General features: G+C 38.4%; 2 protein-coding genes across 2 annotated transcripts in view; both read left to right on the top strand.

Annotated features, from left to right (window-relative positions):
• Positions 1 to 1,656, top strand: part of nol4lb (nucleolar protein 4-like b) — a 111,802-nt gene extending 110,146 nt beyond the window's left edge. The window contains exon 11 of the mRNA XM_056238225.1: positions 570 to 1,656. Coding sequence (XP_056094200.1) covers positions 570 to 787 — 218 coding nt within the window. The 3' untranslated portion in view covers positions 788 to 1,656. The remainder of the gene's footprint in view (positions 1 to 569) is intronic.
• Positions 1,657 to 8,022: 6,366 nt separating this feature from the next.
• Positions 8,023 to 18,423, top strand: srms (src-related kinase lacking C-terminal regulatory tyrosine and N-terminal myristylation sites). Its single transcript, XM_056238227.1, has 8 exons — positions 8,023 to 9,053; positions 11,081 to 11,202; positions 12,416 to 12,582; positions 12,916 to 13,063; positions 14,951 to 15,109; positions 17,367 to 17,548; positions 17,634 to 17,790; positions 18,052 to 18,423. Exons 1-8 carry the CDS (start codon positions 8,707 to 8,709, stop codon positions 18,249 to 18,251), a joined length of 1,482 nt encoding a protein of 493 aa, XP_056094202.1. The 5' UTR covers positions 8,023 to 8,706; the 3' UTR covers positions 18,252 to 18,423.
• Positions 18,424 to 18,613: the final 190 nt, after the last annotated feature.

Below are 18,613 nucleotides of genomic sequence, written 5' to 3'. Positions count from 1 at the left end.
ATATATAATCAGTACAACCAAAAACTGCTGTAAAATGTGGAAACCAGCTGTAATTAAACTGTAATTTAAACTTAAATTTATTTAATGTCTAAATTATTATAAAATTATAAACTGACGCTGTGGTTATAAATTCCCATGAAAGAGTGTAGAAAGTTTGTGAAAGAGTCATTTTGAATTATTCGTTAAAAGGACTGACTTTTAAGAGTCAATTGTTCATGAATCGGGCTGCATGTTTTGCACTGCGGGTTTTTATTCAGTGAACCAGTTTAAAAGAGTATTTGTTTCACAGATTGGATTACACTGGTGATGCAGTATGTGATTGCATGCAGCACACAAGGGTGTGCCATTATTTTTCAGTACACAATAATTTTGGACTGACTTCATTTCCTATAGTACTGTAGATTAGAGGAGAGTAAAAGATCAATCCTGGGATTTTAAGAATTGATATTGAGGTCATTCAAATGCAGTTAGAGATTAATCATGAAATCAATATCTGTATCCTCCCCTAAGAGCTGCCATGTCTGTGTTCTTATTATGTTCATAATTATATTTTTACTCTCTCCATTTAGGGCCTACTGATCTCAGTATGAAGTCTCTGGCATCGAATTCGTCCTCGTCAAGCTCTAGTAGTCTCGGCAGGAATGGAGGAGGGGGCGGGGCTTCAGCTCAGCTCAGCCATACAGAGGTAGCGGCAGTGCGTCAGCTGATCGCGGGATACCGTGAGTCTGCGGCCTTCCTGCTACGATCGGCAGATGAGCTGGAGAACCTCATACTACAACAGAACTGAACCGATCTTCAACGCTCTCTCTGTCTACATACATCTCTCGTCCCTCTAGACCACATAACTGGCTGTGTCCCTCACATGATCATCATCATTGTCAGAGGTTTTCCGGTCACCAAGGAAAACCATCTGGCTCTAAAAATTTTAGAAGAGAGAGAAAACACAGCTTCATCAAGCTTTTGCTTTCATATAGCTTCAGTGAGAACGACTGACAGATGAAGAGGACAAACATGGAGATGGATCTCTGAAGGACACTGCAGTGCTGAAGTGGACGGTTCGATGTGTCCTCCGCATACTGCTCCTGCATTTCATGCCTTCTCCACGACCTCCCTCCGTTCATTCTGCCTTCATGCCCCTCTGAGAGCCATTGATTTCTGATTTTCTTTGTTTTTAGCTACTTCAAAGGGGGAAATACGGCACGCCAATCCTCCAGACAGCACTAACTAAATGAAGACACTTTTGATTTGGAGGTGTAATGGAAAAAAAGAAGAGAAAAAGAGCAAGAAGAAAACTAAGAGACCTTTGTATTTGCTGTAAATAAGCACTCGCTGTGTTCTGAAGCACTTTTCCATTCGTTCTGACCTCTGAATCATTAATTTATGCATTTAGATATGCAGGTGGAAGCTCACCTGGAAATACCTCAGCCTCTCTCTCTCTCTCTCTCTCTCTCTCTCTCTCTCTCTCCCAGCGTCCCCCTCTGTATGTGGGAGAAGAAAATTATCACCTGTCCATCCTCCACTTCACGGTCCACTTATTTGGGCATCGAAAGTGGAGAGTGGGAGTGAATTTGTTTCTGTAATTGAAGTGCAGATTTTCTTTTCCAAATCCTTCAAATGTGTTGTATATATTCCGATCCATTTCAAGGTATTGATCGCTTGTTTTGGGACTGGACCGATGCATTTAAACCCTTCGGTTTCACAGATGCCAACTCTCTTTGTGTCCTCCGTACGTGTCACCTCCTGTTCTCCTCTTCTTTATGTGTCCTTCCATTTCTCCTTACATCCTCTCCTCCTCCAGCTTATTATTCTACTTTGGAGGGAGATGGAGAGGAAGGATCCGGGATGGAAGCTGTTAGTCTTTTATCTGTTGACTTTTCTTAATGGCCATTAATCCACTCTGCTGCTATGGACTCCAACGTAACGCCACAGACCTGAAACCTCAAGCCTCCCAAACACAACCACAGCACCTCAAGGTGAAAAAACAAGGCAAAAAAACTGAAATGGAAGCCAAATCCAGAAGAAAGATAAAAAAAAACTGCCGTTTTGCATTCTGGTCGACAGTGTTTGATCTGATACTGAGGGCTGCTTGTGTTTGCTTTTGTTTGATTTGTTCTAAAAGCGCGGTGTGTGCTTAAATCTCGAGATCAATTGGGATCAAATCATTGGCACAAGAGCTTGGCGCGCACACACACACACACACACACAAACACGCATACGACACGAACAGACATGCTAAAGGGTCTTTAGAGAACTGAATATCCAGCAGGAGAGGTTTAAAAATGTGTAGTTAGCGAGGTTGATTTGGTTAGGGACTGACTGACAGTAGTGTCACTGTAATTTGCTCCATTTTGCACACAGAGGCAGTGCTAATCTATGATTGAGGAGCTCTGCGGCTCCGTGATGCACTGCTAGTGGGGGATGGAGAAAGAAAATCGCAATGCAGAAGATAATCAAACGCATTTCTGGCCCTAAAGGAGACAGACTAATACAGAGAGCTACCATGACCCCCGCTGAGGAGCCTTCAGAATCTTTACATACTTGATCACTTGACCAGGACCTACATATGATTGAAAGCCATGATGATGAGTGAGTGTGACCAGAGACTACACTGCTCTCTTAAGACATTTGTGTGCAATTTTTACACCCCCGTTCAAAACGCAACAGTACAAATATAGAAGTAATGATTTCTTCTTATTGTACTATATTTATGGTAGACCTTCACAGTCCAGCCTCCTACTGCGATATTGATTTGTTAATTAGAATATTGCTATAGATGTGAAGACATATGCAGAATTGTCAGCGTGAGGCCTCTCCTCACTGTGCGTGGCTCATGGTGTGATCTTTCTATTTAACCTTGCTCTCATCGTAAAGGGTCCTTGACCTCTTGACATCTCTGACTGCCTTCACTATTTCTTTTACTTCATTTCTGGAAAGAACGTGATAAGGACATATTTTAAATGGTAGAATACATTTTGCTTCACTCCCAGATAAAAATAAATAGAATAAGAAATTATATTTTGCATTAAGAAAATGTGACGTCTGCTTGTAAAACCAAGACTACATTGTGACATTATTTTAATGTCAATCAAGCACATTTTCCACCCAAATTCTCATTACCTTAATGCATGCTTTTTTTTTATTATGTGGTGTTAAATCACGTCATTTTATAATTTCAATTATAAACTTTTTTTTCATTTATTACAGTATAAAAAGTTACAGTAAAAATACTGTAATACTTTTTTTTATTAAATTGACAAATAAAAAGGGAGTACAAATATTACTAAGATGTTTAAATACTTTATAATTTCAATAAAGCAGAATAAGTTACATATGTAAAAAAAAAAATGCATTACACTAATGAGAATTGTGGAGAAATATGCTTAAAGGAATAGTTCACTTCAAAAAAAAAAAGAGGTTACTCAACCTCAAGTTGTTTCAAACCTGTAAGTATTTCTTTATTTGGCTGAAGGCATAGAAAGATATTTTGAAAAATGTCGGTAACCCGACATTTGATGGACTCCATTGACTTCCTATGGACGTCAATGGGGCCCATCAATTTGGTTACAGACATTCTTCAAAATGTCTTTCTTTGCCTTCAGCCAAATAAAAAAATACTTACAGGTTTGAAACAACTTGAGGTTGAGTAAATGACAGAATTTTTCATTTTGAAGTGAACTATTCCATAAGTCATACAAAAAAAAAAAAAAAAAAAAAGATTGTCCTAACAATAGTTTGTTTGTCACAAAACACAATTTCTTATTTTATTATTTTGATTTTTGAAGTGAAATAGACATGTTTCTCACAAATTTGACCTGCACATTCAAGGGGGTTGTTTTAGGGAATCCTCATGGTCAAATGTGCTGTTTCTATTCATCTCTCTCTCTCTCTCTCTCACACCTGCTTTTCTTTTCTCTGTCATTCTTGTCATGTCCGCTGTAGACACAGATGGTGAGAGGTCAGGTAATAGCTGCTGTCTCCATCATCTGGCTTTCTCTGGTTGAGGACTGATATGGGTCCCACTGCCGTCAAACACTGCTGATTATACACCAACCTCACATGCTCTTCTGTGGATTTATAAAAACATACCATGGAAATGGGGCTGCTAACCGCATCTGTGTGGAGAAGCCGAAAAAAGCGAAGCGTTCGTATGGTGTTTCTTCTCTCCAGTTCACTCAAGGACAGCAACTGAAAAACAAACTGTAAAACGAGGCAAACGACAATCTTGAAAAAAAGAAAGAAAAAAAAGGTGTAACTAGTTCACGGTTTTGTTCCCATGCTCTGTGTTCTGTGTGTGGTTGTACAGTGCAGTGTGTCCCGGGAGAGTGAGGGGTATTTTAGCCATAATCAGAGCATCTCTCACTCTCAGATCCAAGTTCTCATGCTAGCCGCTGAGGACTCGTAGTGGCCCACTGTCGAAAACCTTTTTATCTGATTCCTATTTTTTTTATAATTATCTCGATTACTTTTATTTTGTAATTCTTTTTGTATCGCAAGTGGTCTTTTCAGAACTGTTTTGTACCGACATCACATGTGAAGTTTGTCCTGTATGCCTATACATTCCAAACAAGGATGTCAACATGCCAAGCAGCCAGCCAAACCACGGTCACATCGGATTGCAGATACACACACCGAGGGCAAATTCAATCCTACGCCGCACAGGCTTTAAAATTGAAGTAATAGACATTAGCAACAGTATTAGTTATGTTGACAGCCTGGTGCCTGATTCCTCTTGCGCCACAAACCCCAAAGAACTATGATCTCAGTACTGTATGACCAAGTTTTCTGATTAGTTACTGCGCCGTGCCTTCAAAAGGGGCTTAACAGAACTGATTGTCATGTATGTCCCTTTATTAACTGTATTAGAAAACCCATTCAGCTCTCCGGATTTGCTGTCATATGGTACTACAGAACCTCTTCAAGGTGTTTTCTTTTTAATCAGCACCGCAATCTACTGTGATATTATGTAAGTAAACAGCTCACCTGTCATTTGTTAAAGGCATCACTCACAAACACATGGATGGTCCTATACGGGTTCAGGCTTTGCATTCAGGTGTGACGCTGGTTATGGTTGCTGCTAAACTACACACAAAAAAATGCTCTGGTTTGATCAGATATATAGCTCTGGAAAAAAAAAAGAAGAAAGAAATGAAAAGAACTTGACTTTTATTTTTCTACCACAATGGTGTACAGCTGCATTCAAATTCATGTGGTTCCCAGTTTTAGTCTGTTCTCTTTAATAATTTGTTGGTGTTTTGGATCTGCGTCCTGTCTCAGTTTCCTCCTGATTTCTCCTGTATAAGGTGCTGCTGATGTCAGCTCTGGTTTGCATGTACCTAATACCAATGTGAAACTGTCTATTTCCTTCTCATTTTGGACTCAGTGGAGGTGTGATGTTTACATGTACAGATATTTGAGATTTTCTCCCTTTTTTGTTGTTCTCATTTTTTTTTTGTTTAAATCAAATTCTTTCCCCCTCTTCTTTTCAGGCATTGTTTCATTTGATCATTTTTAGTGAAGGGAAATGGGACTTGCAGCAATTTCCATGCATTTACAGTAAGACAAAGTGTTTTTGTCTGGGAGACCCCCATCACTGACCCCAATCACTTTCTCGAACTGCTGTCAACCGATACACAAAATGAAGAAGGCTTGTTGTAAATGAATCTTTTCCTCTGGCCATTAGGGACAACACATCCGGCTGTTCCTTAATGATTAAAAGCCATTATCGCACCCTTCGTCGGGTGCAGACGTCAAATATTACAGTACAAGAACAGCAGAGTGAAAACCTCAGGTAAATGATTGCTGTTTTATAGTTGAAAAAAGTCTTATCGGCGACCCATTTCCCACTTTAATACCATAATATATATTAAATAAATCTTTTTTTTATATTTATTGTGTTAAATATATATAACAGTGAATACTTTTTTCAGTAAATGTGGCTAAATATTTTAATTCTTTAGAAAGTGTTGATGCATACATATGTGAAGAAACTGAAAGATTGAATGAAAATGAAAAAAAAATCAATTTCTGTTGTTTAATGCAAAACAGCATGGGCGGCTCCTAACATATCACTTTCATTAATGAAAACCAATGATTTGAGATAAAGCTTTCTCCAGTGGGATGTCACTGCTAAAATGTCACTGACATGACATTGTGACTTTTTTTTTCTCCCAAGCTGTACGTCACAAAGCTAAATATACTAATAAAACAGTGTGATATATATCAAATCCAGTAGCTGTATTTCTTTTCTTCCCCCAAAGGAAAAATTTTGAATCGGCATCAGTGCATTTGTCGGCGTTTGTGTGTGGGTCAGGTTTTGCTAACCAAGTAAAAACTGAAACTGCTTAAATTGGTCCTCATAATGAGAATGCCATCATTCATCATCATCCAAGACAATATTTGAATACTAAGCTATTTCCTCTGGTGCTTAGATGTCAGGTTGTTTGTGCATCTTGATTGTTAGTGGTTATTAGTATTTTTATTATTTTAATGTAGATTATTTTCATTTTAATCATTATTTTAATCATTTTAAGTCATGTTATTGCCCACTTGGAAGACCTTTAAAGGGTTAGTTCACCCAAAAATGAAAATTCTGTGATCATTTACTCACCCTCATGTCGTTCCAAACCCGTAAGACTTTAGTTCATCTTCAGAACACAAAGGAAGATATTTTTTATAAAATCTGAGAGATTTCTGTCCCTCCATTGACAGCTACGCAATTACCACTCTGACACTTTAAAAGGTTCATAAAGACAAAGATATCGTAAAACTAATCCATGAATTGAGCAGTTTAGTTCAAAATTTTCTGACGAGGCACGATCGCTTTATATGATGAACAGATTTAATTTAGGCTTTTATTCACATAAATATTCACCAGCTGTGGTAAACGGAAGCTCAAGCATGTTCGCTTAATGTAGAGAACCCTGATGAGGTTCTCGCAGCAGGCTTGAGCTTCAGTAAGAGGTGGGCTATGTTCTTGCACGTCAAGCAGGTTCGGTTGAGCTTGTTTATGTTCGCTGATCAATGTTTAAATGTGAATAAAAGCCTAAATCAAATCTGTTAATTATATAAAAGCGATAGGGTCACTTCAGAAAATGTGGACTAAACCGCTCGATTCATATGGATTCATTTTCCGATCTCTTTATGACATTTTTTAAACGTCAAAGTGGCAATTGCGCAGCTGTCTATAGGGACAGAAATCTCTCAGATTTCATCAAAAAGATCTTAATTTTTGTTGCGAAGATGAAAAAAAAAGTCTTACTGGTTTTGAACGAATAATGACAGAATTTGAGAATCACTAGCACTGACCTCATATGGGGCTTTTGAATTGTAGGCTATCACATATTCACAATATATAATAGCATATAGCCTAACACACAGTTTTAAGACTAATATAATGTCGTTAAATAACTTGGATCGATATTAGGCCTACTCCACGGACGCAATGTATCACACACTCGAACATGGGTTTTATTGAGTCGCGCGCACATTGCTTTCCTGACCAATGCACATTTTCAGAACAGATGTATTCTATAATCTCCTTCCTCTCGTTTTTTTTTGTGATGGTAACGTGTAAGTGAGTGAATTATAAAGGCTATCTGTAGACAGCCCGGGGAAAGCTACCTCCGTTTTTGGAACTGAAAGTTAGGCTATTCGTTAACTTTACGTCAGGCTATGTTGTACATCATGCTTTCATACCCAGATAATCTAGATGACTACTTTCTAAATGACAGAAACCTGGAAGTATGCGGAACATATTTCAGCGCAGAATAATAAAGAAAGAGAAGAATAAAGCGGGAAATTGCCCAAAATAAAACGTTTCCATTATTTACCACCGATGATACATCCATGAATGACGTCACCGTGTGTGGGCGGACCTATTTGCGCCACTGGATTAAATAATTAGGCTACATAATAATTTAAAACAACATGTTAATCGAAAGTCATGTAAATTGAAAGTCGCCCATCCTGTATAATAGACGTGGTCATATGTGTTTGCGTGTCTTAAAAAATAATATAATAGACCTGTTATTTTCCAACTAGCAAAACGTTTGATGCATGTGCATGCAAATGAGTGTCACAGGAGGGACGCGTTTTAATAAGCGCAAAAATAAGCTGAAAAATCGGAGATGTTAAGAGTAGGCCTACGTTTAACGATTAAAGGCGAATCTAAAAATAAATGGTTACTGCTTCCAGCTCCAAGTGTGCGCTTGCCTAGTGAACAGATGATCGCACTACAGGAGACAAGGATCTTGCAGCCAAGTTTACATACTGCGAAGCGTTTTGCTCCGGAGCGGAGAGAGGCACAAATGCTGCGGCGCACTGCAACGGTCATTATGAGAGAAGATCGAGGGACGCCATGGACAAATAGAGCCTAGATTTAGATGAAAAGAGGATGTTCTTCAAGGTACTTCAACCACAATATCGTCTCCTCGTTTTAAGGTCGCATTGAACTATCCAACATGTCTTTTCCGCATGCCTTTGTGATCCATCCCGAAACAAAACCGGTTTCACCTGATCCTCCGCTATGATCGCGGCCAGTGCGTTAGCTCAACAAAGGCGATCCCGGTATAGAATCGCTACGGACGGTCTGTCACCATCGGTAAGGGACCCGCACACCTCTTTTATTTTCAATTTCAACCGCTTCGCTTGGTGGACAGCTTCCAAATATTCTAGCTATCCTGGAGTCCGTAGAAGGAAAGGGCCGGGATGGAGAAGTGTTGTCGCAGCTGCATGCCATGCCTGAAGAGGTTATGGGACTGGATATGGCCCGAAATTTACTATCCGAACATCGCTCGTCCTGCCGAGATCCGCACCGTCTCAGGTGATATCCGGGTCCCGGCTCCTAAGAAGAAGCCCACGCAGCTGTACGCGGCTCTGTTCGACTTTGTAGCCCGCAGTGAGGAAGAGCTGACGGTGAAAGAAGGGGACAAACTCTCTGTCATAGAAAAGAGGGGAGATTATGTGTTTGCCAAGAAGCTGACGGGATCCCTGCAGTCCGGGCTGGTCCCTGCTAATTATGTGGCCCTCGTACAGGATGAATTCGCTAACTACAAGTAAGTCCTGAGATTGAGAATCAACAGACTATATTAGAGATGAGATGTTTTATTTCAATTACAATATTCATTATATTTTATGGAAAATGATCACTCTGTCATAGTCAGCCTCTAGTAGTCGTGCACATTTTTTCCTAAAGTTGAATGAAGAGCTTGACACTTTCTACTATAGCCTACACGTGTCACTGGTTGAACTTTCCAATTAGCCTTCTGTGGTTTTCATACTGGGCTAATATTTCTACCGCTACACATCATAAACAGTGCATTTTAGATTTTCATTAACATGATCTTGTTTCATTTATTCATTACACCATAATTAAGGCACAACAAAAGAATGGAGTGTCTTAGTAAATTTTACTTAATTAGTTTTTGACTCTTTTAAAAAAAAAAAACATATTTGCAATCAGCCAGAAGAGGCAAGTGGTGCTACGATAGATCCAGATAGAATAGAATAATCGTTAGAATAGAATAGAATTCATTCATTATCAAGGCTGTCGCTAAAGAGGAGAAAGGTGGTGACAGTTCTCTGGGTCCCTGGCTTTCGGAACACGAATTCAACCAAGGAGGGCCAACAGCAACAACCTGCACAAGGGCCCTGATACCCTGTCCATTATATCACCAAAACCTCTAGTGTTTTTTAAAGTCTTTAGCTAATTGACGTTTGGCTGACGGAACTCGACTAGTTGCTGTAAATTTTAAAGATGTGGCAGGCGTTGAATTCTTTTTGAGTTGACCCTGAAAACTATTGTATATTTCACTCTGTAACAATAAGGCCAAAATTAGCAGTGCTCCTTTGAGCTCAGCCAAGGAAGGTTCATATGCCTGCACTGTCTCGTTTCATTCACAATGGCCTTTATCATTGTCCGTGTGAACAATGAGCTGTCCTCTGTTGTCTTTTATTTGCGTTATCGTTAGCTACTATTTGGTTGCTGTTATAATGGGGTCAGTCAATTGTCCTCACTACAAAGGCCTCTTAAATAGTGTTGACAGGTAACAGGGTTATGATGTAAGAGTTGTGTGTGCTAGTGCACCTGTCAGAGTTTCACTGAAACTGAAGGCCCATGGGAGTGTGTTAAACAAGCATGTGCACCTGCCGCACCCATATTTAACATGGCAACACTTTGAATGACGCCACAGTGTTTACTGTGAGAAGCTGAACGTGGTTAATGTGGGCAAAATATGAGCCGTTTCTTTCTCTCAATTGGATAAATATGAGCTAATAAAGGGCAAAGTGTAACAGTGTAAAAAAATGTAAGTGAAATAAGGGAACCTGGTTCTAAGTATATTAGACATATGGGTTTTATATGTTTTTGGTGTAGGCAACAATTACAGTATATTGTCAGGGTAATTTCTGAGTGTTTCTACACAATTCATAACATATATTAAATAATCATTTATGGAATATATTTTTGTCCCATATTTTATTTTGAACATCTTAGTTACATTTATAAAAATAAATGGCAAATTTGTATTTTCATATAACAGTTTCAAGTTTGATGTCCATTATCTTAGATGTTTGGAGTGAGTGAGTAGCATTATGGTACATTACCCATATCGCACACATTGCATGCTGACATAATTACAGTAGCAAATACAGTAAGTATGTGTCAGCAAGTAATTACAATAAACTACATTCCTTAGTAATTTAATGCCTCGAAGGCAAAAAGAGTAAAGGTAGAGTATTAAACATACTAATGATTATATTACTAATATTATTATAATCTTATAGTTAAAAAAATTAGATAAAAATTGTACATGCAGTAGAGAGTAAATGTGCTGTTTTTGCTTTTATCTATCAACATCAAAATAAACGTTTTTCATATTACAGTACATAATAATATTGTAAATATTCATGGCTTTTATGCACATTTATTTTTGAATAAAAATACTTTGAATATGTAAATGCAAATTTTCAATATTTATTTATTTATTTATTGTAAAATATGTGCTGGACATAGTCTTGATAGGCTATGAAGTATAAGTATTTAGTCATTCATTGAGGTACTCAGCTATGCTATGCTTTACAGATGGTACTATGGGAATATAAACAGACAAAAGGCTGAGAAGCTTCTTTTGGCTTCTCAGAATAAAACGGGTTCCTTTCTGGTGAGGATCAGTGAGAGCCACAGCGATGAATATACTATCTCAGGTTCGTTCCTTTATTCCTTCTCTCTCTCTCACACGCACTCTTTCGATTGAATGCCTGGAGACCTACAGTACTGCCTGTCCGTTTTTCTCTCATACATCATCTCCATTCTCATCTTTCTTTTCTCATCTCCCCATTTTCTGTCTCATCTGCATGACAACAGCCTCCACTTCATCAATCTTATTATTTTCTGCATAAGATCTCTGCTTATCCTCCATCCTCTCTCTCTCTCTCTCTCTCTCTCTCTCTCTCTCTCTCTCTCTCTCTCTCTCTCTCTCTCTCTCTCTCTCTCTCTCTCTCTCTCTCTCTCTCTTTCTCGCTCTCTCTGTTTCTTTCTTCCCCACAGCTTGTAACACCATATTGGTCATCCATGTACAACAGACTAAGCATTTTTCTGTCTCCTCTGGAGAGTAGCGGGTGCGTTCTACCCTCATAATATTCTGTTTAAGGTCTCAAAAACCCCAAGGCCATTTTAATAGCGAAATATATGCATAACATTGATGTAGCAGTTTTATACTTAATCATTTTTGACTAATCTTGTTCAAATTGATTATACACAGTATTTCCAATTCGATAACATGCTTCCAAAGTCCTACACTAAAAATATTAGTTTACTTATATTTAGGTCTCAGATATAAAATATAAATATATGCAATTAATTATTTATATCGTTATACAAAAAAATTGTTTCCAGTCACATTTCTGAAAACTGCATACCGGAATCTACTTTGTCATAAAACAGTGTGATTCAGCTTCAGTAACATCTGCCAGCTGGGTAGCATAGAAATAATCGCGATTAACAGTTTAATTCTGTTTTTTTTAAATGCCACTACAGTGTAAGCCTAATACATTATTTTTTTACTTGGAATAATAATAAAAACTATAATAAAATAGGCCCATATGATTTACTTTAATGCTGTGATATAATATAATATAATATAATATAATATAATATAATATAATATAATATAATATAATGCAGTCTGATTAAACCGGCCGATTGCTGAGATTAATGAGATGAGAATCATTTTAAAATAATTTGATGGGAAGATAAGAGATTTTCTTATTACATTTCTAAATTATTATTTTGTACGTAGTACATTATTGGAGCTTCTGGGACCATATAAGCAGTCAATCTAAAAAAAATATATAGAGTGTGTCTACGAATAAAAAATGTTTATGTTGAAAAATCCTTATTTTATTCTTTGCTTCACAGCCAGAAGTGAAAATAGTGTCTTCCATTTCCGTATCCATCGCTCAGCTATTGGTGCTTACTTTGTGTCCGACAAGATCTCTTTTGGCACTCTGGATGAGCTCATCAGATTCTACCAGCACAACTCCAAAAGTCTGGGATGCCCCTTAGACCAGCCGTGCGTACAGCAAGTATGACACTCTTAATATTTAATATACACACATTCACACACAAGACTTCTTAATTTTAGACATCACTTTTTGCTCTCATGTAGCAAATGCTTATTAATAGGCGTTCCATTGGCATTCATGGGTATCAGTTCTGCATTATAGATCTAATTAGCCATATAGAGAAACGGTCTGTTTCTAGAGAAGTGGCTCTTGGTCTGCCTGGAGTGGTTACTTTGGATTTCTAATCTCTGCTTCATCTTAATAAGCAGCACAGATGACAGACAACATGATATAGGGGAGAGATTCTAGGAAGATATCTCTTGTAACCTTTGTTGCGTGTGTGTCCACATGCAGAGGGAGTTGTTTGACATGGAGCCATGGGAGCGGCCGAGGGAGGAGTTTCAGTTACTCAAGAAGCTGGGGGAAGGCCATTTTGGAGAAGTCTGGGAAGCTGTCTGGACTACAGAGAAGAAGAAAGTGGCCATCAAGATGCTTAAACAAGGTGTGATATCATATGAGATGGGATGATTTCACATGCGATAAACCAACTAATACCACAAAACATCACAGAATTGGTTAAATCAATCTCTAATACTGATGTTTTCGCCACCAAAATTGACATTCTGGATGATAATTAACTCCTTTGTAAGGGGATATTACAAAAATGAGGACAAACATTTTAGAAAACAGAAAACAAAGGATTTTTTCTTAAAACATTTTGATTAGTGGAGAAAATCAAGACATCCACAAGTACAAAGTATACTTCGGCTGTCTGCATTTCCACAACAGTCCGCGCACTGTCCACGTGACGTATTTTTTTTATCATCGGGAGGGTCCACGTACAACTCTGCATGTGCAAGGTGAATGTTGTGATAGAAGAGTCCACTAGGTGGCTATATGCACAGTTTTGATGTACTGTGCAATAGTCGAAGAAGAGTGTGATACTGGGCCATCTGGCCATTCAGAGCAGAGAAGACCAATCACAACAGACTGGTCCATCTGGCCAATCAGAGCAGAGAAGACCAATCACAGTAGAGTAGACCAATCACAACAGACTGGGCCATCTGACCAGTCAGAGCAGAGTAGACCAATCACAACAGACTGGGCCATCTGACCAATCAGAGCAGAGAAGACCAATCACAACAGACTGGTCCATCTGGCCATTCAGAGCAGAGTAGTCCAATCACAGCAGACTGGTCCATCTGGCCATTCAGAGCAGAGAAGACCAATCACAGCAGACTTGTCCATCTGGCCAATCAGAGCAGAGAAGACCAATCACAGCAGACTGGTCCATCTGGCCAATCAGAGCAGAGTAGACCAATCACAACAGACTGGCCCATCTGGCCAATCAGAGCAGAGAAGACCAATCACAGCAGACTGGTTCATCTGGCCAATCAGAGCAGAGAAGACCAATCACAGCAGACTGGGCCGTCTGACCAATCAGAGCAGAGGAGTCCAATAACAACAGACTGGGCCGTCTTGACCAATCAGAGCAGAGTAGACCAATCACAACAGACTGGGCCATCTGACCAATCAGAGCAGAGTAGACCAATCACAACAGACAGGGCCGTCTGACCAATCAGAGCAGAGGAGTCCAATAACAACAGACTGGGCCGTCTTGACCAATCAGAGCAGAATAGATTAATCACAAGAGACTGGGCCATCTGACTAATCAGCACATAGTAGACCAATCACAGCAGACTGGACCATCTGACCAATCAAACAGAGTAGACCAATCACAACAGACTGAGCCATCTGACCAATCAGAGCAGAGTAGGCTCTTAGAAATGAGGGGTTTAGAAAGATTGAATCCTTTATTGAACCGTTTCAGACACTGTGAGAAAAGAGGTGATGCTGCAACGTACATATATTATAAGAAAATGAAAGTGTTTTTTAACCTTGGATGCATGTAAACCTGTTGTAGGAGACCTCCAAAATAAGATCAGAAGCCTTTAAAAAAGCATAATAGGGACTTTAATTGGGATGTTGTGATAAAGGAAACCTAACAAATATGATTTCCATTCTTAAAGTTAAATATTGTATGTAATTATATTAAGACATGAAGATGTGAAAATAAATTTGAAAAGCATAACTGGAATGAGCCAAAATTGCAATTTTCTTATACAGTGAAATCTAAGCATAGGAGTTATGTAATGTTGCTGTGTAAGAACAATTTTAATGTTGTTTGGGATTTCAAACTTGCCCACAAATGTTTTTCCCTCAATTATTTAGATCTGTTTCAATTTCAAAACATTGTCCATCATTTGGATCTGGATCAAACCCTGAGAAAAGGATCATTGTCTGTACACAAATGGTTTTTAATACACATATAAATAGATAAATGTGTTTTTATGTGTTCTAACTTTTGTTCTCTTACTCTGCCCTGTAGAGGACACAAAGGTGGATGAGTTTGTGAAGGAGGTTCACGCACTGAAGAACCTGCACCATCCAAAGCTCATTCAGCTGTTGGCTCTCTGCACGCGAGGAGAGCCCGTCTACATCGTCACAGAGCTCATGGCTAAAGGAAGTCTCAAATCATACCTTTCTTGTAAGTGTCACTACACTCTATTTCCCTGTTCACTACATTTACTGCACCTGCATGTTTATCTATGAATAATGTATTATAAATCGCACAAGATTACTCTATATGGTCTTGGTATTTCGTGCTTTGCATTTTTTTTCTCTTATCAGACAATCACGTCTGTACTCATAAACATTTATGGCATTATCTGACCACATAGTTTTAGTTACAGTTCAAAAGTACATGAAGTCATTAAACACAAAAGTATGTCCTTGACTATGAACCTTCATTCTGTGTACCAAGTTCTTAAAGTAAAATGAAATAAAATGAATAATTTTTTTTATTTTCTGTGAATTAATGCATCCTTCCTTGAACTGAGATCATATTTTAAAGGTGCCCTAGAATGTTTGTTTTTATTATTTTATAATGTTTCCTGGGTTACCCTTATAATGTTAGTATGTTTTTTAGATAAAAAATATTCATAATTTAGAAATAAATGGCATTTTTCCTAGCCTGCTTTTAGCCTCTGATTTGAACACTCTGTTTGAAGGGGCGTGTCTGCTGTGGGATTCAGTGTAACCGCGGCCACTGCTGTGATTGGCTGACATGCTTGCATATGAAATAGCTACACATTACATGTGAAACTCTCTCCCGAATACTTTTACTACTGCTATTATACGTTTTTATTATAACAGCTATCGAGATTAACGAATCGTGAGATGTTTTTAAAGTATTTAGATCTATTCCCATCACATAAAATGTTGCCGTGATGAGCATTGAGCAGATGACAGTGTTGATCGCGAGAATGAAGATCTTATCATTGCAAAGCAGTTTCTGCACTCTCTCTGCTTTCACCAATGCAAACACGATGATGTAAATACAGTAAGAGCTTCGTTGTGCAGTAACGTGCGTCATTGATTTCATAACGAGTTTGGCAAGTGTCCAGATAAACTCGCGCTGTGTGGAAAGATTGTTCTTTGATCGCTTTCTGTATATAATTTGTTCACAATTTAAATACGATCATTTTCATCCTACTAAAAGAAACGATGTGAAGCTGATATTTTAGTCACTGGCTTGACTTACTGATGCATAAACAGTATTGAACGATTTTGAGAGAAAGATTACCTGTCTGAACTTGAACAATTACACATCAGAAAGTGTTGCTTGGTAGCTCGGTCCGAGGCCAGCTCTGTATTGGCCCAAGTTGAGGAAACACTCAGTGAAATGTTTGGAAATTTCCAGAGAAAATAAAATTAACCCATTGTTTCTTCAGAGGCTCAGATGAAGGAACTAAAAAATACTTTTGTGTTCATGTGTACATCCACACTGAGCAACTGCCATGCTTCGGCTGCGCAGTTCCGCCTGGCATTGAGGGCTGGCATTATGCAAATATTTGGAGGCGTACATATTAATGATCCCGACTATTGCGTCACAGTCGGTATTGTGTAGAGAACCGACCGTTTTTCAGGGGTGTTTTTCATAAACGTGAATTAAATGAGAACGCGAAAACAGTCCAGTTTGAGATTCACTCAATGTCATGTCCATGCACTGAACTCTTGTTATTTGACTATACCAAGGTAAATTCAATTTTGAATTATAGGTCACCCACCTTTAAGCATAACGATTTGACTGAAAGTTGAATTGAAAATTCAGATTGGCTTTCAATTTGTTACCTTCCCCTTTTGCTTTAACGACACAAAATGAAATCCAAAGCAGGGTATTATCATTAACTAAAACTAAAATAAAAACATGTAAAATTAAAAACATTTCTGTTAATTGAAATAAAGCTGAAATAAAATAAATTACAAATATTTATTGAAAAACTTAGAAGTGCTGCCTTTGCAAAAAAAAAAAGTAAATAAGTTTTAGTTTGATTTGTAACTGGAAATAAAGAAAAACTAAAACTGAAATAGAAATAAATTAAACATAAATAGCAATATTTAAAAAAACAAAACAAATAAAATGACTAAAGCTCATAACAAAATTACAAAAAATAAACTAAAATTAACATAACTAAACATTTAAAAATGAAAGCTAATTCAATTAATAAAACTAAAATAGCAGTGATGACCGTTTCTGTACAAAGAGTCACATGATCAATGTCAATTAGTAAAACATATTTGATTGGTGGCCTAGAAAAACTGAATCTTCAAACATTTATACATTTATTATTTATTTTAAATCAATAAACATTTTTCCAGTTTATTTCCAGATATAAAATATGGTCTCAGACATGTGGACCCTTTTGTTTCCTTGATGTTGCCCTGTCCATTTCTCCCTGTAGCTCCGGAGGGTCAGGTGTTGACCTCCGCTCACCTGATCTACATGGCTAGTCAGATAGCAGAAGGAATGGCGTACCTGGAAGATCGACACATTGTCCACAGAGACTTAGCAGCTCGAAACATCCTGGTTGGAGAAGACCTGGTGTGTAAAGTAGCTGACTTTGGTCTGGCCCGCATCATCAAGGTAATGGTTGGATGTCAAAGATGCTGCTGGAAATATGCTTATTAAATTGTTTCTGCTTAGTATGTAATTCTGCGTTTGTGTGTAGGATAGTGTGTATACAGCAAGTAGAAACACCAAGATTCCTGTGAGGTGGACGGCTCCAGAAGCTGCACTCTACCAGCGTTTCTCCGTCAAATCTGATGTCTGGTCCTTTGGAGTGCTGCTGTACGAGATGATGTCACGTGGAAAGATGCCGTATGATGGTATGGGTCTCTGTTTCTGATCTCAGAAACACTAAATGCCTTCCATTTTTTTATATACACTAGCGGTCAAAAGCTTGTGGTCTCTTATGCTCACCATGGCTCTTCATCAGGATTCTTTGATGAATAGAAAGTTTTGCAACATTACAAATCTCTTTACTGTCACTTTTGATCAATTTAATGTCTTTGAAAAAACGTACTGACCCCACACTTTTGAACGGTAGTGTATATATCTTCTCTAAATTTCCCACTCTCTTTTCACAGGGAAGAATAATAAGGAGGTGTTGGAGATCCTGTCGTCGGGTTACAGGTTACCGTGTCCAAATCGCTGCCCCCCAAACATCTACCGCATTATGATGGAATGCTGGCACGCGGAGGCTTCCAAACGGCCCTCGTTCCACGCCCTTCACAGTCAGCTGGACAATATCTACTCCAGACTCTACTTCAAAACCATTGAGGTGTAGAACACCAGGAGAACAGGTGGACTGAAACAGAAGATCCTGTGGGACGGAAAGATTTGCATGGACAAAAGTGCACATAAGACTTTTTGATTGCTTATGTTAATGAAGTTATGTGCAATAATAAATGCTTGTTAAAGGACTTTTAAAAAGATTCCATGAGAGTTGAGGAAAGGAGCGGAAACGTGCATCATCTTAATCTGACAGGGCCAGATTATCTGTAGCTTGTCAAAGCGACTCCTGATCATCAGTTGATCAAGATGTCGAGCACTGTTATGCACCCTTATAATATGCATCATTTGCCCTGCACTTAAGTTTATTTTGCGCTAGAGTTGATCTGGCCCATTCAGTTTCTGTAGCAGTAGGAA

This window comes from Rhinichthys klamathensis, unplaced genomic scaffold, assembly GCF_029890125.1.
Source record: "Rhinichthys klamathensis goyatoka isolate OS25496 unplaced genomic scaffold, OSU_Roscu_1.1 h1tg000510l_1, whole genome shotgun sequence".
Taxonomy (NCBI): domain Eukaryota; kingdom Metazoa; phylum Chordata; class Actinopteri; order Cypriniformes; family Leuciscidae; genus Rhinichthys; species Rhinichthys klamathensis.
This window is presented reverse-complemented; position numbering and strand designations above follow the sequence as displayed.